Raw genomic sequence first — 23425 nt, forward strand, 5'->3', positions numbered from 1 at the left:
TGATGCTGCTTGGCCTGCTGTGTTCATCCAGCTCTGCACCTTGTTATCTCAGGTTCTCCAGCATCTGCAGTTCCTGCTATCTCTAATTAAAAGCAGTTCTCTTCATATGTTAAAATATCCTTTCTGTTAATTAGTAAATGTTGAATGTCAAATTATGTTGTGGTAATGGAGCACCAGAAATTTCGGACTGTTAACAGGGCAATATATTTTGCCGTACTTTCAGAAGGAATCTCTGCTGTGCAAACAACTATAGATTAGCAATCAAGTGATTTGGAAGATTAATGACTACTGATGTAGCTAGCTAATTTCGAACAATATATGCTAATTAATTGCAAATTATCCGCTATCACTGTTGAGCCTCAAGGAAAGGGGGAGTGGAGAAATGCAAACTAGCTAAGATTTCTGTTCTATAGATTGATTTGCTGTTGACAAGCAACTCATCATACAGGTTTTGATTCATTAAAAAGAAAACGAATGTCACTGTTGAAAATACACTTATTTCTAAGCTTTTATAAATACACGTCAGATCTCCTAGGGTCCCTGGCTAGTCTGAAACTACATGTATTCCCCAACAATACATTTCAGGAATCCCTGGAAGCCCTGACACACAGACTCCATGGGAATTGCCTGGGAGTTTAAATATTCGATGGACAGTTCCCCAGATCGACGGGACCAATTGTGAATGTCTCGCTCAGATTTAGAGTCAATAGTCTGACTGACTTGCTGAATCGTAACCTATAAAATGTTAGATTAAAAACATATTTAACTCCTGGGTAACTATACAGCTGAAATCCTCTTGCTTTGCTTCTGATCCTCAAACTCTTGCCTCCAACCTGTCCCTCGATCTTTCTCTGCCTAAACTCCCTGTCAAATCTTTATCCTCCTGACTCCCCTGGCAAACGTCATTAACCAACTACTGTTAGAACCTACACTGCCACTTGGCCACCTTACCCAGGTGGCACCCTCTCCATCTCTCACCTCCCACCCTACACTTAGCTCGGTCACACTGATTTAGCAATGAAAAGCTGTTTTCCAAAGTTTTTCAGTATGCTGCTGAATGCAGATTTAGCAGAATTTAGCAGCTAGTGTCTTAAAAAGGGCGTGGCTTGTGTTCCCCTGACAATCCGAACTATGAAGAAAAACTCTGATATCAGGTACATATCGTATTTCTAAAGAATCTGGCATCAGAAGCTTAGGCTACAGATATCGAGTGCGGTTGCAGTGGACTGAATTAGGAGTGGGAATGGCAGCCCAAAGGTGATAATGTTCTAGAGATAGCAGGAACTGGAGATGCTGGAGAATCTGAGATAACAAGGTGTAGAGCTGGATGAACACAGCAGGCCAAGCAGCATCAGAGGAGCAGGAAGGCTGACATTTCGGGCCTAGAACCCAGTGGGTGATAATGTTCTGTCACCTTTCAGTTTTGAAGATGGGCTACTGGACCCAAAACAGTAACTCTAATTTCTCTCAACAGATGCTGCCGCAATACTGCTCTGTTTTGATCCAGTAATTTCTGATTTCCAGCATCTGCAGTTCTTTTCGTTTTTTGATAGTGTTCTATGTTGTTTTCCTCTGATAATACAAGAGAAGTTTGTGATAGGGAAGAAAATGGAGGTGAGGCCTTAATCAAACTAGCCATGCATGATCTTATTGAATAACAGAGCAAGCTTGAGAGGTCAAAAGGTCTACTGCTATCCATAATTCTCAAATACCATTGTCTAACCCACCTAACTTGCATGCTTTTTTAAAGTTTTGGTTGAATAAGCTTGTCTGTTCTTGTACTGATTTAAAAAGGCAGTGGTAAGTTTTTTTTATGGATGAGATGGCAATGATTTGCTATGTTGCAAATTCTTGATAAAGGAGATGGTATGCAAGTTAAGTCCTTTTAAAATACTGAGTGCTTTGGTTGCTAGATGTTAATTGAACTTTTTCTGCAGCTTCTATTTTCTGTCTGATTTTCAGTTTGGTTAAGAATGGAACAGCATCAAATTGAAAACACCTATATGCTAAGTAATCGTTACCTTTATTTCATTGTAATTGATTGAGACTGGTGTGCAATCATAATTCATGTGCTCAATAGGGGCAATGATCCATGTACTAAAAATTGCGAGTGTACATGTTCCTTGCATGTTCTATTCTGTGTGTTGTCTTTGGTTAAAAGGAGTTACAATAGTTTTGTTCATGTTTTTGAAATTACTAAGGTGAACCAATTTTTCATAACAGCAGATTGACCATGACGGATTCTCTCATTCTTTTGTATTCAAATAGAAGTTTCTTTCCTGTTAAATATGGAAACAGCAGTTTCTGCAGGACTTGGGTGACACAGTGGTTAGCACTGTTGCCTCACAGCGCTAACTGGTTTCAATTCAAGCCTTGGGTGACTGACTGTGTGAGTTTGCACATTTTCCCCATGTCTGTGTGGGTTTTCGCTGGATACTCTGGTTTCCTCTCATAGTCCAGTGATGTGCACGTTAAGTGGATTGGCCATGCTAAATTCCTCCATAATGGCCATGGATATGCAGGCTGGGAGAATTAGCCAGGGTAAAATGAAGGTTACGGGAATAGAAAATGGGGGAGCTGCTGTTCAGTGAATTGGCATAGAGTAGATGGGCTGAATAGCCTTTTCCTATACAAAAGGGATTCTATGACTTATTTCTGCTATTGCTTTTCATATTCTATATGTTAAATTGTACTTTTAATTATGCATTTTAGTATGTGTTTATTAAAAACAAATCATGAAGATGAACCTATTCAGTCTTGGGATATTGTGCTGTGTGACACATGATAACTGGTATTTACAATATATCATTGCACATTCTAGCCACTTACTGCAAATCATAAGATGATCATAGGACCATAAGAAAAAGGAACAGGAGTAGGCCATTTGGCCTATCAAGTCCGCTCCACCATTTGATATGATCATGGCTGATTTGGCACTCCTCACGTCCACTTTCCTGCCTTATTCCCATAACCCTTGATTTCTCTACTGATCATGAATTTATCTATCTCAACTTTAAATTTACAGAAAGAATCTGGTCCCATAGTTCTCTGTGACAAGGAGTTCCACAGACTTTCAACCTCTGAGAAAAGAAATTCTCCCTCTGCTCAGTCTTAAATTGGCACCCCTCTATTCTAATACTGTGCTGTCTGGTCTTCGACTTTCCAATGAGGGGAAGTATCCTCTCAGCATTTAGCTTGCCAAATCCCTTCAGAATTCAAATGTATCAATGTGATCACCCCTCATTCTTCTAAATTTTGATGAGACGAGTTTCCAACATGTTCAACCTTTCTTCATGAGAGAGTCCTTCCATATCGGGGATCATCCTATTGTACCTTCTCTGAACTGTCTCCAATGAAATAATATCTTTCCATAAATGAGGGAACCAAAACTGCTCACAGTACTTCAGATATAGTCTTGTACAGATGACTTCCCTGCTCTTACACTCCAAACCCCTTTAAGTAAAGGCACGTATTTCATTGGCTTTCCTGATTCCACCTGTCTGTTAGAGTTCTGTGTTTCATGTGCAAGTGTCCCCAAGTCCCTTAAGATCATAAGATACAAGGGGCTTTACAACCTTTTGCCCTCCTACTTAACCTTTCAATATCTGTTTCTAAACTAAAACAGAAATTACTGGAGAAACTCAGGAAGTCTGGCGTCCTCTGCAGGGAGAAAGCAGAGTTGACGTTTTGGATCCTTCCAAAATGGATCCTTCTTCACAACCAGTGAAGACAGGAGTGGGGGGCAGAGGGTAAAGGAGTAAGCAATAGGTGGAGACAGAGCCCAGAGGACGAGAAAGACAGTTTGGCAGACAGAGCGATGGCCTGGGAGAAAGGAAAGTGGCTAATACAGACTATATGTAGGTGAAAATAAGGTGTAGAGCTGGAGGGACATAGCAGGCCAGGCATTATCAGAGGAGCAGGAAAGCTGACGTTTTGGGTCTGGACCCTTCTTCAGAAATGGGGGAGGAGAACAGGGCTCCGAAAGAAATAGAGGGGGAGGGCGGTGATAGCAGGTAGATAGTGGAACGGATAGGGTGGGAGAGAAGACGGGACAGGTCAAGGAGGCAGGGATGAAGCTAGTAAAGGCCAGTGTAGGTAGGAGGTGGGGATAGGGGTTGGTCAGTGAGGAGGGAGGGGCGGATAGATGGGAGAGAAGACAGACAGGTCAAGGAGACGGGGATGAAGCTAGTAAAGGTGAATGTAGGTAAGAAGTGGGGGTGGAGATTGGTCAGTGAGGTGGGAGGAGCAGATAGGTGGGAGAGAAGACGGACAGGTCAAGGAGGTGAGGATGGGGGGAGTGCTAGTATTGGGATGAGGTCTGGGGTGGGGAGATTTTGAAGCTAATAAAGTCCACATTGAGACCATTGGGTTGTAGGCTTTCAAGGTGGAATGTGAGGTGCTGTTCGTCTAGTTTCCGGGTGGCTTCGTTGTGACACTGGGAAGGAGGCCCAGGATGGACATGTCGTCCAGGGAGTGGGAAGGGGCATTGGATTGATTCGCGACTGTGAGGTGTTGCCGTTTGTCGTGAATTGAGCGTAGGTGCTCCACAAAGCAATCTCTGAGCCTCGGCTTGGTCTCCCTGATGTAGAGGAGGCCACATCGGGAACAATGGATACAATAGACCACATTAGCGGATGTGCAGGTGAACATCTGTTTAATGTGGAAGGTGTTTCTGGGGCCTGGGTTGGAGGTGAGGTGGGAGGTGTAGGGGCGGGTGTAGCACCTCCTGCGGTTGCAGGGAAAGGTGCCAGGTGTGGTGGGGCTAGTGGGGAGTGTGGAGCGGATGAGGGAGTCGCAGAAATGTTGATTCTTCTGCTTTTTCTCCACAGATGCTGCTAAACCTGCTGAGTTGCTCCAGCAATTTCTGTTTTGTTTTAGATTTCCAACTTCGTGGTTCTTTGTTTTATTCCTCTCAGTAAACTGTTTGTATTCCTCTCGCAATTTGCCCTTTTCACCTATTTGGTGTAATGTACCAATCTGGCTACAGTACATTCAGTTTCTTCCTCCAAGTCATTAATATATACTGCAAACAGTTTAGTCCAAGCACTGATCCCTGTGGAATGCCACTGGATGCAGGTCACCAACCTGAAAAAGAACCCATAGCCCCACTCACTGTTTCCTGTCCAGCAACCAATTCTCTCTCCATGCCAATATACTACTTCCAACACTCTTAATCTTATAACTTTTTGTGAGGTACTTTGTTAAATACCTTCTGGAAGTCCAATTACAATGCATCAACTTGTTTCCCTCTAGGCACTCTTTGAGAGTTCCTCAAAATCTCTAATTAGTCAGATATGATTTCCCTTTTATGTACCCATGATTAGATTGTGATTTTCCAAATGTAGTGCTGTTAGTTCCTTCATAATCGATTCCAACATTTTTCTAAGAAGAGATGTTAGGGCAATTGTACCTGCTTTTTGCCTCCCTTTTTGAATAGGGGTATCACATTGGCAGTTTCCAATCTTTCAATACTTCTCAAGAATCCATGAATTTTTGAAACATTAAATCAGTGTATCCACTATGTCTTAGACTTAAACTTAGATTCCCTTTGGCCCAACAAGTCCACACTGACTCTCACAGCATCTCACCCAGAGCCATCCCCCAGTAACCCACCTAATCTACACATCCCTGAACACTATGGGTAATTTAGCAAGGCCAATCCACTTAGCCTGCACATCTTTGGACAGTGGGAGGAAACTGGAGCACCCAGAGGAAACCCACGCAGACACTGGGAGAACGTGCAAACTCCACACAGACAGTCGCCCAAGAGTGGGATTGAACCCATGCCCCTGGTGCTGTGAGGCCACTGCATCACCGTGCTGCCCATTGTAGCTACGTCTTTTATGATCCTAGGATGCAAGCTATCAGTGCCAGGGGACTTATTTGTCTGAAGCTCCATTAGTTGTCTAATACCACTTTCTCTCGGAATGATAATGGTTCTTAATTCCTCCCCTGTATTCTTTAGTGTTAATGGGATGTTTGAAGAATATTGCAAAATAAAAAATGCAAATTATCTGTTTAACTCCTCTGCAATTTCTTTGTTCTCTATAACTATCTCCCTAGGTTCATTTTCTAAGGACTTTGTGTTCACTTTGACCTGTCTCGTCCTTCTTATATATTTAAATATTTACAAAGCTTTAAAAATTAATTTTGCTGCTTTTCCTCAGTAAGAGAAGTTTTCAAGTTCAACACAGGCATTTAACAAAATTAAAGAAGCATAAAAAGGGTCTTATAGTAACCTGATTAACTGTAAGGTTAAGTTGAGCAATCTATTTTTGATTCTTTTAATACCTTCATATGATGTAAGTTATAAGTTTAAGGCCTCAGGATCTTCTAAAAGCCTGGGGTTGGAACTGATTTTTGAGCATAACTGCAACACTGAGTTGAATTTAAATTGTGCAGTCTAAATATGTGTAGCATGCTTCATTTTCCAAGATACATCAGCACCATACAGTCAGCTACACAGATTTTTTTTTCTAATTGCCAGTCCACCTTTCTTTAAATAATTTTGAAAACCGCGATAACAAGGCGGCACGGTGGCTCAGTGGTTAGCACTGCTGCCTCACAGCGCCAGGGATCCGGGTTTACTTCCACCGTCGGGTCTCTGTCTGTGTGGAGTTTGCACATTCTCCTCGTGTCTGCGTGAGTTTCCTACAGGTGCTCCGGTTTCTTCCCATAGTCCAAAGATGTGCAGGGTAGGTGGCTTGGCCATGCTAAATTGCCCGTAGTGTCCAGGGATGTTTTGGTTAGGTAGGTTAACATATGGAAATGCAAGGTAGGGGAATGAACCAGGGTGGGATCCTCTTTAGACGGGTGGTGTGGACTTGATGGGCTGAGTGACCTGTTTCCACACTGTAGGGATTCTATGATTCTGTGAAGGTCAATTGCATGATTGAGGTAAAATCTGTATAATTTTTAAATAAGCTGGTATGTGAGGCAATGATAGAATTATTTAAAACAAAACTAGAAACCTATAGTTTATCGAAGTTTACAGAGTCATACAGCGTGAAACAGACCCTTTGGTCCAACCAGTCCATGCCGAACATAATCTCAAAACAATCCCACCTGCCTGCTCCTGGCCCATATCCCTCCAAACCTTTCCTATTTATGTATCTATTCAAATTTTTTTTTATAAACATTGAAATTGTACCTGCATCCTTAGAATCTCCAGTGTCGAAACAGGCCACTCGGCCCAACTAATCCATACCAATCCTCTAAACAGCATCCTACCCAGACCCATTCTGTTAAGCCATCCCTGCAACCCTTCACCTCCCACGGCCAACACACCCAACATGCACATCCCCCCTGAACACTGTGGACAACCCAGCATGCCCATTCCACCCAACCTGGACCACAAGAGGAAACGGGAGCACTTGGTCGAAACCCATGCAGACACAGGGAGAATGTGCAAACACCACACAGGCAGCCGCTTGAGGCTAGAACCAAACCAGGTTCCTGGTGCTGTGAGGCAACAGTGCCAACCATTGAGCCGCCATTCCCTCAGGAGGTTCATTCCACATGCAACCCGCCCTCTGTGTAAAAAAATTTGCCCCTCATGTCTTTTTTAAATCTCTCTCCTCTCAACCTAAAAATGTGCCCCCTAATCTTGAAATCCCCCATCCTAGAGGGGAAAAAAAAACTACCCTTAACTGTATCTGTATCCCTCATTATTTTATAAATTTCTATCAGGTCACCCCTCAAGCTTCTACGCTCCAGTGAAAAATGTTCCAGCCTATCCAAAACTTTCTTCATAACTCAAGCCTTCTATACCCAGCAGCAAGTTGTTCACTTTAGAATTTTAAAAAAGCAGCATTATTTAAATGCTGAATGACTGTGGAACTCTGAGATGCAGATGGATCTGGGTGTTGTGCGGCATGCGGCACGCGGCACAGAAGATTAGTCTGCAGATGGAGCAGATTATCCAGAGGCTATCCCTCATTCTGAGAGGAATTTAACATAAAAATAAAGTTGTTATGCTTTGGTCATACAGGGCATTGGTGGGACCACATCTTGAATACAGGGTGCAGTTTTGGTCTCCTGTTTGAATGTATTGGAGACGGTTCAGAGGAGGTTTTACTGGATTGACCCCTGTAATGAGCAGGTTGACACGTGAGGAAAGGTTGGACAGACGAGGCTTGTTTCCCCTGGAGTTTAGAAGTGTGAGGGGTGACTTGATTGAAGTGTATAAGGCCCTGAATGATCTTGACAAGTTGGGTGTGGAAAGGATGTTTCCTCTTGTGGATCAGTACAGCACCAGGGGATAAGTCAAATAACTGATGCTGGAGGTCTGAAACAAAAACTAGAAATTGCTGGACGAACTCAGCAGGTCTGGCAGTAGCTGTGGGAAATATGCAGAATTAATGCTTTATCAGAACTGATGGCAGCTTGAAAAACTGGTATTTATTCAAACCTATCGACTCCCACCTCGACTCTACATCCTCACGCCTTGCTTCCTCTAAAGACACTCTTCCATTCTCTCAGTTTCTCCATTTGCTTTACATCTGTTCTAATGATGCCACCTTCAACAGGGGAATATCAGAAACATCCATATTCTTCCTCACTCAAGGATTTCCCACTACCATGGTTGAGAGGGACCTTGTCCTTGTCTGACCCATTTTCTGCACTTTGGCGCTAACCCTGTCTCTTCCATTCCACAACAACGATAGGGTCCTCCTGGTTCTCACTTAGCAACCCCAGCCTCCGCAACCAAGGACTATAAGACATCATTTCTGTTACCTCCAGCTGGATGCCACCAGATACACATTCCCCTCCCTTCTCTTGTCAGTCTTCCACAGGGACTGCTTCCTCTAGGAAGCCTTGGTCCACTCCCCCTACACTCCCAACACCCCTCCACAGCCCGAGGGCACCTTTCCCTGCAACTGCAGAAGGTGTACCACCTGCTCACTTACTTTCTTTCCCCCTTGGTATGCAAGAGCCCAAACATACCTTCCAGGTGAAGCAGCACTTTACCTGCACTTCACACAATCTAGTCTACTGTATTCATTGCTCACAGTTTGGCCTCCTCTATGTTGGGGAAACAAAGTGTAAACTAGGTGCCTGCTTTGCAGAATACATATGTTCTGTCTGTAGAAAAGACCCTGAGGTTCCAGTTGCCTGCCATTTCAATACACCACCCTGTTCCCTGGCCAACATCTGTCTTGGGCCTGCTGCGGTGCTTCCAATGAGGCTCCGAGCAAGCTGGAAGAAGAGAACCTCATTTTCCACTTGGGGAGCCTGCAGCCTTCAGGACTCAATATTGAGTTTCATAACTTTACAGCCTGATTCTATCCATCCATCTATGTTTTTTTTTAACCTACCCCCACACCTGGTCCTGTTACAACATGGTGCTGGAGAAACTCAGCAGGTCTGGCAGCATCTGTGGACAGAAAACAGAGTTCCGGTTCAGTGGCTCTCCTTGAGTGCTCCTAAGTTCTGAAGAGTCATTGAACCTGAAATGTTAACTCTGCTTTCTCTCCACAGATGCTGCCAGACCTGCTGAGTTTCTCCAGTAATGTCTATTTTGTTTGATTTCCAGCATCCACATTTCCTTTTATTTCAGTAGAAATATTTGAATCCACTTCTGCATGCAGCTTTTTTTTTATGAACTTCAGAAATTGAATTAAACTGTGGGAATCTGTGGGAGTTAGTGATAGGGAACATTGTAGGGATGGTGGATTGGACAATGTGAGAAAGTGATGGCTTGGGTAGATGATGGGAGGATAGAATGGGAGGGACATGAGTAATTAGATCAGGAAATATGGGGAGAACTGACACATTACTGCTTTAATCTTCATTTTGTATAGCTGAAGCATGAATGATGTGAGTACTAAATTGTTGCATGTAAAATTATGAGAAGTCACGGATGGGGTTTCTGTCTGAAAATATGCTGATTTTGTCAATTTGATAAAACACCTATGTTCATAGTGTTTAGATTTATTTCTGTTCTGTAATTAATGGACCTTTTTAGATAACTGGATACAATGTAATTTAGAAGATCTAGAATAAAATCACAACTGACACTTTTTAAAATAAAAGTATTTACAGAACATAAGGGCATAATTTTAAAATCAAAGTTAGGCCACTTTGAAGTGTGATCAAGCACTACTTTTAATACAAAGATTGTGGGCATCTATAACTTTTTCCTCAAAGGACTCTGGCGCTGGACCACTTGAAATTTTCAACACAAAGATTGATAAATCCTTGTTAGGAAGGCTTTCAAGGGATTTGGACCAAGGCTGGTAAATGGAAGTACAGTTCAATCATGATCTATTGGAATGGCAGAACATCTGGTGGTACTGAATGGCCAACTACTATAATCATCAAATCGAAGCTTACCCCACCGGAAAAGCCAGGAAGACTGGCAAATGAAACATACTGGTCTGACTCATCTCAAACATTTCAGACCCATTTTCCAGTCTGACCAGTATATTCATTGCCATGTTTCATTCAACAATTTTCTTTCCCTTTGTGGGTAGGTAATAGGACCTCCTCAGTCCTCTGAGCCCCTGCACGGCACAAGTGTGACTGACTTGACCCTGAGAGGATTTGGTTAATCACATCTGACTTGGGAGGGGCTGTCCCAATCCTGGTGAGGCTTACATAGCATAGGAGGATAGGATCAATCCCAATGGGGCCTGCTTGATTCTGCTGGTTGTATTTGACACTGACAGGGAGTCCATAGGTTTGGCAGGACCTCTTCAACCACTGGATGCTCTTGCACAACTACAGATACATGGGCCACACTGGCTGCCATGGGCCGCACTGATTCACAGAGGCACAAGTACTGATCCACAACCAGCTGACATTACTGGAACCTGTTCAACTCTGGTGCCTACTGGATCCTAATCACACCCGTGGGCTAAGTCTATTGGATCCTGCCGACCCTGAAGCCTGCTCATCTACTGTGATGGAGCACAGTCGAATTTGGTGGGGCTTGTGAGACCTTGTTGTGGCCCCATATGACGCTGTTGTGGCCTGCACCCACTTTGTGACGTCTGCGTGACTCCTACAAGATGATCAGGACCCTGTGCTGTAGAAAGGTAGTAAGGAAAAGCCAGGGAACTGTAGACTACTGAGCCTGACATCAGTGGTGAGTAAGTTGTTGGAGGGGATTCTTAAGGACAGAATTTACATACATTTGGAAAGGCACGGACTGATTAAGGATAGTGTGTGGGAGATCACGTCTCACTAACTTGACTGAGTTTTCTGAAGAGGTGACAAAGAAGATTGATGAAGGTGGAGTGGTATATGAACTTCAGTAAGGTGATCGACAAATTTCCGCATGGTAGACTGGTGAGCATGATTAATCACGTGGAATCTGGAGGAGCTAGCCAATTTGGTAAAAAATTGGCTGGAAGGTTGGGGAACAGAGGGTATGGTAGAGGTAGCAAGAACTACAGATGCTGAAGTCAGAGACAACAGTGTGGAGCTGGAGGAACACAGCAGGCCAGGCAGCATAGAAGGAGCAGGAAAGTTGATGTTTCGGGTCAGGACCCTTCAGAAATTTTCCTGAGGTGGGATATGAGGTGTTGCTCCTCCAGTTTGCATGTGGTGTCATTGTGGCACTGGAGGAGGCCCGGGAGTGGGAGTTAAAATGGTTGTCGATCGGAAGATGTTGTTGTTTGTCATGTACAGATCGAAATGTTCTACGAAACGGTCTCCAAGTCTATGCTTGGTCTCACCGATGTAGAGGAGGCAACATTGGGAGCAGCAGATACAGTCGACCAAGTTGAGGGATGTACAGGTGAACCCCTGTCTAATATGAAAGGTTTGTTTTGGGCCTTGAATGGAGGCGAGGGGGAAGTGTAGAATTTCCTGCGGTTGCAGGGAAAGGTGCCGGGTGTAGTACAGGTTAGTGGGGAGTGTGGAGTGTGGAGTGGACAAGGGATTGACAGAATGAACGGTCCCTATGAAAGGCAGATAGGGGTGGGGAGGGAAATATCTCTTTGGTCGTGGGGTCGGATTGTAGGTGGGGAAAGTGGCAGAGAATGGTACGCTGAATGCTGAGGTTGGTGGAGTGATATGTGAGGACGAGGGATTCTGTCTTTATTTTTGTTGATGGGGAAGGGATATGAGGGCAGAAATGCAGGACATGCAAGGGCATTTTTGATCACCGTGCGGTGGGGGGGAGGTGTTGCGGGGAGAGAAGATGTGGTCCTTGAAATAGGAGGACATCTGGGATGTCTGGGAGTGGAACGCTGTATTTTGGGGGTGGGGCTGGAGGAATTGGGAGTATGGGATCGCATTCTTGCAGGAGGGTGGGTGAGAGGAGGTGTAGTCCAAGTAGCTATGGGAGTTGGTAAGCTTGAAATAGATGAAAGTTTCGAGGCGGTTACCAGAGATGGAGACGGAGAGGCCCAGGAAGGAGAAGGAGGTATCGGAGATAGTCCGGGTATTTTTTGGACTGGAGGCCTGTGACCAGTGGTGTGTCACAAGGTTCAGTGCTGAGTCCACTACTTTTCGTCATTTATATAAATCAATTGGATGTAAATATAGAAGGTATGCTTAGCAAGTTTGCAGATGATCCTAAAATAGGTGTAGTGGACACTGAAGAAGGTTATCTCAGAGTACAATGGGACCTTGATGAGATGGGCTAGTGGGTCAAGGAGTGGCAGATGGAGCTTAATTTAGATAAATGTGAGGTGTTGCATTTTGGCAAGGCAAACCAGTGCAGGATTTGTACAGTTAATGGCAGGGCCCTGGGGATTGTTGCCAAATAGAGACCTAGGGGTGCAGATGCATAGATAAAAGTGGAGTTGCAGATAGACAGGGTGGTGAAGAAGGCATTTGGTGTGCTTGCTTTTACTGGTTAATGCATTGAGTAAAGAAGTTGGGAGGTCATTTTGTGGCTGTACAGGACATTGGTGAGGCCATTTTTAGAACACTGCGTTCAGTTCTAGTATCTCTGCTTTAGGAATGATGTTGTGAAACTTGACAGGGTTCAGAAAAGATTTACAAAGATGTTGCCTGGGTTGGAAGCTTTGAGTTATAAGGAGAGGTTGAATAGACCGGGGCTATTTTCCCTGGAATGTTGGAGGCTGAGGGGTGACCTTGTAGAAGTTTATAAAATAATGAGGGTGCATGGATAGTTTAAATAGCCAATGGCTTTTTCCCAGAGTAGTGGAATGTAAAACTAGTGGGCATAGGTGTAAGTTGAGAGGGGAAAGATTTAAAAGGAACCTGACGGGCAACCTTTCCAAGCGAATGTTGGTGTGTGTATGGAACGAGCTGCCAGAGGAGGAGGTGGAGGTTGGTAAAATTACAACATTTAAAAGGCACCTGGATGGGTACATGTATAGGAAGGGTTTAAAAGGCTAAGGGCTAAATGCTGGCAAGCAGGACTAGATCAATTTAGGATATCTGGCCAGCATGAGTACGTTGGATCGAAGGGTGTGTTTCTGTGATAAATGTCTGTGATTCTAAATCCAATGATTTCAGCATCAGTGCTTAAACTACAATGTTCCGTTATCTGGGTTGCTGACAATCTTTTCAACTTAACGTGAAAGTTCTTCTAGAATTTAACCACATGTAAAATACTTGATCATTGTAAGATATTAATGCTCACTTCAATGGTGACCTGGGATGTCTTAGAACAAAACAGTGGGATGAAACAACAGGCAATAAATAATTCTGTAACTGAAGGACACTTTCCTGCCAGTTGGGTGGTGGCCAAGTAGTTGTTATTAAAATAGCTTCATCAAATTTAGATAGTGCACACAGTTGATATGACTAGGATCAATTGCGTTAATTTCATTTTATTCTTTTATGATTCTTGTTTGTTCAGGTCACTTATGAAATACACAAGGAGAACTTGGCCAGAATATTTGAAGCCTACCAAAGACAAGATGAAACAACAAAGCAAATTTCAACCATTCAAACCATCTCCGAGGTTAGCAGCACACAAGAAGGCACAATTCAGAAAGATATTTTTGAGGTCCAGAGTGTATCTAATCATGAAAATGTTGAGAAGCAATTAGAAAAAGCAGAAGTTTTCAAACAACTTGAAGGTTACCAGGAAACCAGTACTCTGAAAACTGAAGTACAGCAGAAAAATATGGAACAGACAGACAAAATAAACGAAGCAACTGAGTCACTTAATGGCACTGATGTAAATAAGGTGGTAACCGAAGTAGATCAGATATCAAATAAATTACCAGATTCTTTGGAAAATTTTAAAGTTGAGAAATCTGAAGTAACTGAAGAGCACATGGAGGATGTGGGCTGTTCAGCTGCTGGCTCAAAAGACATGCTTTCAGATGAAATGATTGAAGATGAAGCAACTAAAGTAAAGGAGAAAATAACAATTGCAAGTACTACAAATGGGCAAGAGCATAATGTTGCATTAGATCCATGTGATCCAAAGGTTGACGTGGTAGACTATTCAAACAATGGACAACATAAGAACAGTATAAATAGTCAAGAAAACAGTGTCTCAGAGCTTCAGGACACTTCTCAAGAACTAAATAAAATGACAGCTTCTGCATCCAAAGAGAATTCAAGCTGTTCAGAAGCAGTTTCAAATCACTCTGCACCTGTACTACAGGAGGAGATGATCAAAGTAAAACAAGAGATGGCAAAATTGCAAACAGAATCGAGTACTGAACCCTTAAAAGAACTGGACAGCCACACTGCTGATTCTAGCATTCATAACCGTAATAGTCCAGATAAAGATATTGGAACAACTACCACAAAAACTAGAGAGTTGAAAGTCCCATCTGCTAAAGAAATTGCTAGATTGGATGTTTCTAGTGTTGCATCTGATACTGAGAGGTTGGAACTTCGAGCAAGTATAAGTCAAGGATCTACAATGGGCCCAAAGCCTCCCATTCAGGTAATACACTTTATTGTGATGGAAAGCTTAAATTGACAACTTTAGTTTCTGTTTCTTTTTGGGGTAAACAGCATGATCACCATCACTTTTTCTCAATTTTATAATGAGCTTGAAACATGGGGAAAGGGAATGATATCAGTGATTTTGTCTGTGGTGAAATAATAATCTTTCCTGCAAATAATCAGTAGCTTTTGAGAGATCTTCCTGTGCTGTTTTTTCATTACTTTTGTTTTACTTGAAACTAATTATCTGCAGAGATTATAAAAGTAGAAAACATCAGAAACTCGAGAATACGGAATCTTTTGTGGAGAGGAAAATAAAGCTAATATTTCAGATTGATGACCTATCATCAGTATTTTCTCTTCATATTATTTGGTTTCTACTACTGCATTGTGTTTTTTTTTGCCAAACTATTTCAGTCAGTCCTGTGTTTCCTTTATTTTGTAACCTCCTAAGTTATTTTGCTTTGCAATCTTTATTAGAATGACATAAGTAATTCAGGTATTTGAGCTAATCCAGTCAGTCAACTGAAATGGAGTTGTTCTTCATGCGATTTAGTGTTTTGCCAATTGATTATGTAACTTTACCTTAAGTAAAATGCATTTGGAAGAATTGAATTTCATGTTTTCAGTTGAATGGCCTTACTAAGGGAACCATTACTACATTAAATTAAATTGTCTGTTTTTGATGTTATTTTAGATCATTATGATTTTAAATTAAAATGTGAAAATTAGACATCTTTTATGACATCCAATTCTGTACTTACTGAAATCTTGACTGATACTGGAAGGTTGTAAAGTGCCTGATGAAAGATAGGATGCTGTTCCAGTGAATCTGTGGACAGCTTGAAAAATGGTGTGGGAATCTGAGGGCAGAGGAGTGAAATGGAGAATAGAAATGGCAGGCAACCTAAAACTCAAAATCATGCCTGCTGATTGAATAGAGATGCTCTGCAAAAGTATCATTTAAGCTTTGTTGCTTTCCCAATATGGAGGAGACCACATTGTAAGCTATAAAGTGTACCAAATAGAAACAAATCTGACAAATGTCATTGAGTCAACCATGGTGAAATGGAATTTTTGATTAAAGGCAAAGAAAAGATATATTGTTGGCAGCGGGGTAGAAGGTAGCACCATTAGGGCAGAAGGGACAAACTGAGATTGGAGTAGAGATCTTAAAGAGAATGGGGTGTGAGGAAATGTGAACAGGGTAGCTGTAAGGGCTCACAATAGAAGCAGAAAGAGGCCAGTCAGCCTAACAAGTCTGCCCTGCCACTCAATCAGATAGACCTCAACTCCGCTTTTCTGCCTTTGCCCATAACACCTGTTAATTAAAACTCTGTCTCAGCCTTGAATATGCTTAATGACCCAGCCTCAAAAGCCCTCTGCAGTAAAGAATTCACGAGCCTCTGAGAGAAGAAATTCCTCCCGATGTCATATTGAATGAGTGACTCCTTACACTGAGAATCCACCAAATCCTAGATTCTCCCACAAGGGGAAACAATCTCTCCCTGTCAAATTCTTCAAGCATCTTGTATGCTTTAATAAGGCCAGCTCATTCTTCTAAACTGGAATGAGTACAATCCCAAATTTGTAAACCTGTCCTTCATAAAATGGTCCCTCTACACCCAAGACCAACCTAATAAAACTTCTCTGGATTGCTTCCAATGCCAATATATCTTTCCTTAGATAAAGGGACTGAAACTGTTTGCAGTATTCCAGGTGTCGTCTGGCTAGTGCTTTATATAGTTTCAGCAGGAGTTTCCTATTTTTATACTTCATTTCCTTTAAAATGAAGGCCAAATTACCATTTGCATTCACGGTTACCTGCTGAACTTTTACGCTAGTCTTTTGTGATTTATGCACAAGGATTCCCAAATCCTACTGTGTTGTAGCTTTCTACAGTAATTATCCAATAGTAGTAGATATTGACTGACGGCCTATCCTCCGAAAGTGGATGTTTGCAATAGAATGTATTAATATTTGGTTCAAGGTATCTGTAGAAACTAAAGAAAATTCCAGAAAAAAAACTATAAGTATCTCCTGACAGAATTACTGATATATCTGTAAAATCTAATCCTATTCTTCTTCTTAACTATATTTTGTAACGTAAGTTGTAATTTATACTTTTTTTCTAATGAATTGCATAATTGTAATTACTTCCAGAACCTCTTGTTTGCTAATTTTTTCCACATCTCCCAGAGTCTGGGAGAATTAAATCCAAATCTAACAAATGGTAGGACATTCATTTGGAACAGCATTGCGGCTTTATGCCTCTAATGTTTGAATGAATTTGGGAATAACTCTAGTAAATATATTACTCTGTATTACCACCTAAATAGGAAAGAGACAAGGTCAAGAAGGAGGGAAGTTAGAGATGGATCTTTTTATACTGAGAGAAAGTTGGAAATTAGAAGTGGAGATGTAAAATTTCAAGTTTGGGGCAAGAGCAATAAATGGAACTTATTCAGTCATCACTGTACTGAAAGTAGAGGTGTGGGGAAAGGCTTGAATAAGACTGCATCCATGTGCCCCATGGAAAGAAATGCTTTAAAGGATCAATCCATACAGATTCCATTGTGATACCTTTTATTTGAAGAGAGTGAGCAGAGTCAAAAGAGTAATTATACAGTATTGCAGGTTCAGACAGGCAGAGGGCATTACTGGTGGATATGTTTGGATCTCTGCTGAAGGAAGAAGTGAAAAGCCCACGACGCATCTTAGTTTAAGGAGTGAAAATGTAGCCGGATTGCAAGTCCGCAGTGGGAGGTTAGGTGGATTGGCCATGTTACATTATCCATAGGGACCAAAGATGTGCAGGCTGCATGGAATAGCTATGGTAAATGTAGGATTATGGGATAGAGTGAGGGCCGAGGTGGGATGCTCTTTGGAGGGTCGGTGCAGACTGTAGACCGAATGGCCTCTTTCCACCTTGCCAGGATTGTAGTAGTAGTAGTAGTAGTAGTAGTAGTAGTAGTAGTAGTAGTAGTTAGGAAACTATTAAGAGAAGGACATCAGAAAAGGAGAGTGAGTTGAGTGCACAGCCTTTACAAGGTAAAGGTCTTTGTCAAAGAACAGCACTGATCTTTTCAGGTATAGAGATGAGCAGGAGCGTTTTGTATTCTGAGAAAGGGCATAATACTTGCAAATGAATAAATGTTATTTTCAAAAAAATTCCTATTGCTTTGCTGTTTGAGTTTGAAAATCCAACTTGAAATTCTTGAAATTTAATGTTTATCAGTTTGTAAAATTAAATGCACAAATCACCTCAATACCTGAATACTCAAATGCTCATTTTTTTCTCTACTTTTTAAAAAAAAAAAAAACTTGAACAAGACAGGGCAGCACGGTGGCTCAGTGGTTAGCACTGCTGCCTCGCAGCATGAGGGACCTGGGTTCGATTCAACCCTTGGGCGACTGTCTGTGTGGAGTTTGCACATTCTCCCTGTGTCTGTGTGGGTTTCCTCCGGTTTACTCCCACAGTCCAAAGATATGCAGGCTAGGTGGATTGGCCATACTAAATTGCCCAGAGTGTTCAGGGATGTGTCAATTAGGTGAGTTATAGGGAGAGGTCTGGGTGGGATGCTCTGAGGGTCTGTGTGGACTTGTTGGGCCAAATGACCTGTTTCCACACTGTAGGGATTCTATGATTTTATTTACATTTTACACTGTTTGGTCTGCTGTTTGCCTAGTTATCACAATCGGAACTTAGAAATGAACAAAGCCATGTACCTGATGAACAAAGAAGGGGGTCCAATCCTTCAGCACGTGCCACCATGTTTCGTATTCCAGAATTTAAATGGTCTCCCATGCATCAACGCTTGCTGAATGACTTGCTATTCTCTATAGAAACAGATGTGCAGATGTGGCGAAGGTTAGTTGTGTGTTGTCGTTGTATCTTGATGTGTTAAATCTCATGCTGTTTAGCACTGTTGAGCTTTTTGGATAGCATATTGATTGTACCTTGCTTCAACATTGAAAAGTTCCCCCTTATGTATAACTGGTCCTTAAAAAAAACTGTATTTGTTTAACTTCCTTAGAGGCTTCAGTTTGATAAACAGTCAGCTACACATGCAAGTAAATTAGACAATGTTGAAACAAACAGCTGTTTCCTTTTTTATCCCCCTTTTGAGCAGCCATAACACAAAGACAGTGATGGATTTTGTTAACAGCAGTGAAAACATCATCTTTGTCCACAACACCATTCACCTTGTCTCTCAAGTGGTAGATAACATCATAATGGCCTGTGGTGGGATTCTCCCACTTCTCTCTGCAGCTACATCTACTACAGTGAGTATGAAATAATAGGCCAAATGTATTTAGGTGAAAAACAGATTTGTCTTGTGCTTATGAAGATGGAAAATTTTATTTGCTTTGCATAAGTGACTCAAGCATGGTCAAATATGACTGATCCTAATAGAGATTATCAGCAAAATATTACTTTGCAAAAATCATGTTTGTCATATATTTTGTAACATTGTAAGAGGAGTTACAAAAAAAATGTATAATATATTTGCTTTCTCCATGCATACATATCTATTCCATTTTTAGAAAGAAACACTTATGTTTTAGGTTTTTCCAATAACTTTCTCAACTGCTTTTTAATTTTTCTAAAGCACCAATTGATTTTGCTGCATTTTTGCTTGAATCTGTCTGCAAGTGCCTATTTTTCAGCTAATTTGAGAGTAAATTATGAAGTTATTTTATAAACTGGTGATCAGAAAAATTCCAACTTATAGCACCGATAGTAAAATTATTTAATGTATTTGAATGTTTGGCAGAAGGTGCAGTGGTCAGACCTTGTTTAAGATAGCTGCGAAGAACATGTACTATATTCCTGTTGATGTTAAATAAATAGTGCATTTCTAGAACAGGCTAGAAAATTCCAGTTGATTTAATCTTACGCATTTCTAAACTACTTATTATGGATTGTAGGTCTCTACCTCATGGTGAAATGGAACTAATTCCGGAAGTGGTTTCACCTTTGATTAATTTTGATTTAATGGAATAATTTAGCATTGATAGTTAATGTGTTGCAGTAAAATCTTGAGTCAAATCCCAATAGAACCTCCTCTTAAATTTGTGTTAAATCAGATTTTGTGATAACCCTGGAGGCCTGTTCCCTCACGAATGTATCGACTAGGAAGTTGGCAGGCTCGTGGGTGTGCATTCATTTGGTTCTTCTGGGTCATTGGCCTACTCAGCTGAAGAACATACTGCGTCTGCAATGGGAATCACTTATCAGTTCCAAAGAATACAATTTTGTCCATCTCTGTTTAAGTTTCTGCTGGAATTCTCATCCTGGCCTCGCACGGCTGAATGACAAGCACTGTGTCATTGGGTTGTTTGGCCCCATTCTGCTCCTCCTTATTCTTATCCTCTTGTGCAGATGTAACCTGTTTTGAACCCAGTATGGTGAAAGCAATTTGCAATTGTGATTTCTGTTATCACCTTCCACTCCTTTTTCATCATGAACATGGTCTCTAGTATAATTGGATGGTACTTATTGAGGGTCTTGATTGTTAGTTTTATGTTCTTCATCACACCTGATCCATTGATTGGAGCTCGTCAATGGTGTTGCGATGCAGGAACAAAAGTTTCACACCTTTCCGACTAGCAATGTTGTGATCTGTGGGGCAATCTTCCTTTTCTTTCATTGTTGCATTTTATGCGAATTCCTGTCCCACACCTCAAGATACTGGAGGTTGTCTGCATGGTTTTGTTAGACTCAAACTGCGTGGTTAGTGTTTTGACATTCGCAAAACAACATGGCTTCGTGGGCTTTTTCAGGAAGTTTTTAGTGCCATCCTTAGCATAGATCATAGCAGCAACATGTTCCTTACTCTGCTGTCTACCATCTCATGTTTCACATTTAAGCATCAAAGACAAATCTGGCAAAAGATAGTACAAAGTCCAGTTTCATCAGACTTAAAATGTTTCCTGGTACATACACATTCACGACATGGGTGAGATCGTATTGGAGCCCAGAATCTGACATTGCTGCTGCAGTATGGTATCTTTACCAGTCACTATGCAGAAGATGATGCTATGTCTCATCTTCCGTTTTTCCAGTCAACCTTTGCTGCAGGTGACTTTGATGTGGCCCAGTCATTTTGCCAAGATGGTTGCCCTTTCCTGCAGGATTGAACTGAACATGGGAATGTGCTTTAACCACATTAGTAGAGCCTTTTCAATGTCTGGATGGTCAGCCATTCTTACCTTCTCGCTTGGCAGAGTGTGCCTGTTGGCTAAACTGTTCCATAATGGTGGACACACTTAACGGCAGAATCTGCTTCTCCTTTGCAATGTCTGCATTTTGTTTCATGCCATGGTTTTCCACGTGCTGCATCAACTTCGCCTGTTTACAGGTTGAACCATAGTCATGTATTGTTTCACAGGGAGATCTCCATGTCAAATGATGGCTTGCTCTTTGCTCTATGACTTTATGTGTGGCCTAACTTACTCTGTGCCAACCAGTTGTCTGAACTCTTTTGGTCAACGGCCATGGGACAGCCACTCATGCCATCTTCTTGCTGCCTTTATCTGAAGGTTAGCTTCTTTCCAAGAACAAATGCTTCTTATTTTCAAAGACAGCACACTGATAACAGGGTGTGTTTGGCATCAGGTAAATTTGTTGATGCTAGTTCAAAGGACATCATCGACTTTGCTTTTTTGTAATTCTTCCGTTTCTTTTCATACAGTAGAATTTTGAAAAGTTTAAGTACTACTGCAAAATCTTTTAAATGACATCTCATACAACACAGTAAATACTAAGAAAATATAAGATTTTAAGGGGCCCCAACATTCAACAGTTCCGTGAGATTTGCTATTTTGCTGGTTAAGTTGATGACTTTGGCATAATTGGGATTTTGTGCCATTTGAATGATCACAAGTATAACAGTATCCGAAAGAATGATCTAATGAAATACATTCTAATGAGTTCTTTCAATAGAAAGTATTTTTTTTAAGATAAATAAAATTCTGGAAAGAATTGTACGTACGTAACTCCTGATACAATTACTGGTATATCTGTAAAAATCTAACCCTATTTTTCTCTTGACACTGTTTTGTAACATAAGTCATCATTTATACTTTTTTATAAATTGTATAAATTTCATAAATTTTCATAATTGTAATCACTTCCAGAATTTTCTGTTCTTTTAATTTGAATTGTGTGTAATGGATAGGGAAAATTAAATCCACGTCTAACAAATGGTAGGCTATTCATTTGGAGCAGTGTGGCAGATTTTATACTTAAATGTCATGGGAATAACTCTAATTAATGTATTGCTCTGTATTAACAAACGCCTGTTACTACTTCCTATGGTAGAACGCTATGCAAGTAAAGGAAATCAAGAACAATTTCTCATGATCTTTTTTCTTGCATTGACCACACAATGACACATGTTGGTACACTCCACTGTGTGACAGAAAAATATTCCAATTTCCTTTCAAAATACTTTGCTGTATTAATGTCACGATATTGTGAACATTGTCCATGAAATCATTTCAGCTGTTGCACTGTACTTGAGGTGAACCATTATGGTTAGAGGTCAGTTGCTGAATTTTATGCATCAAGTATTCTGTCTCTCTGCCTCAGATGTCCTTTTCGGTTATTTTGACAGTAGTGTTGAAGTTTTGCCTCAGTAAATTTTTTGGTCAGCTTTAGTAATGTAGAAATGCTTCGTGTTTTCCCTCTCAATTGTGTGTCCAGATTCAAGATTCATTCCAAGTTCGATCTTGATTCTGTTGTTGAATGCCATAATTATTCTTCAGTTTTTCCCACGGAAATCTGACATCTCGGCAGATTTTAACTCTAATGCAAGGAGCCCAATTTGCTTTCTCAGTATTATACTTCTAAGTCAGACTTCTGTATTATACAGCAGATGCTGAGAATGTAGAATTAGACTTGTGTTGTATAATTGTCACTTCAAATATATTGATCATCAACACATCTCAACCCTATCTTTGCCTAAGTAACTTTGCTTCATTAGTTCTTTCCCCGGACCAAACATAGTTTCAGTCTCTGCATTGGAGAGCACCTGTTATACTGAGGAAATGTGTAACGTTATAGACTACTGATGTTTTAGTTAGAGCGTATGCTTAACTACTGTGTATATAAACTATATATCAGTTTATAGTGAATGAAGCTTCTGTCTGAATAATAATGTTGACTAATTGGGAATGTAATGAATTTAAAACAGATTTGTTGTCATGTGTAATTGTTTTAATAATATTTTTCACAGCATGAATTGGAGAACATCGAACCAACACAAGGGCTGTCATTTGAAACCTCTGTGACTTTTCTTCAGAGGCTGATAGGTCTTGTTGATGTGCTGATTTTTGCCAGCTCACTTAGCTTCACTGAAATTGAGGCTGAAAAGAACATGTCTAGTGGAGGAGTATTAAGGCAGTGTCTCCGTTTAGGTGAGTATATAATATAGATGGATGTGGTGTTTTATGCTTTAAATGTGCTGCTTTAGAAAATCTTGTTGCAGCATGTTTGTATTTAGTTTCTACATAGCATGGCTTTTTAAAAGGGTAAGTACAATAAAAGTTAAATGGAAAAACAGTTCCTTGTAATGGATATTGTAGA

The 23425-nt window shown here is 41.1% G+C and overlaps 1 protein-coding gene across 4 annotated transcripts in view; it reads left to right on the forward strand.

Moving 5' to 3' along the window:
* Positions 1-23425, forward strand: part of LOC109934644 (lipopolysaccharide-responsive and beige-like anchor protein) — a 722782-nt gene that overhangs the window by 51836 nt on the left and 647521 nt on the right. For all 4 annotated transcript variants that reach the window (XM_048614313.1, XM_048614252.1, XM_048614407.1 and 1 more), the window contains exons 9-12: positions 13784-14830; positions 18522-18703; positions 18966-19119; positions 23076-23256. In XM_048614313.1, coding sequence (XP_048470270.1) covers positions 13784-14830; positions 18522-18703; positions 18966-19119; positions 23076-23256 — 1564 coding nt within the window. The remainder of the gene's footprint in view (positions 1-13783; positions 14831-18521; positions 18704-18965; positions 19120-23075; positions 23257-23425) is intronic.

The sequence above is a fragment of the Rhincodon typus genome, chromosome 1, assembly GCF_021869965.1.
Source record: "Rhincodon typus isolate 14 chromosome 1, sRhiTyp1.1, whole genome shotgun sequence".
NCBI classification, from domain to species: domain Eukaryota; kingdom Metazoa; phylum Chordata; class Chondrichthyes; order Orectolobiformes; family Rhincodontidae; genus Rhincodon; species Rhincodon typus.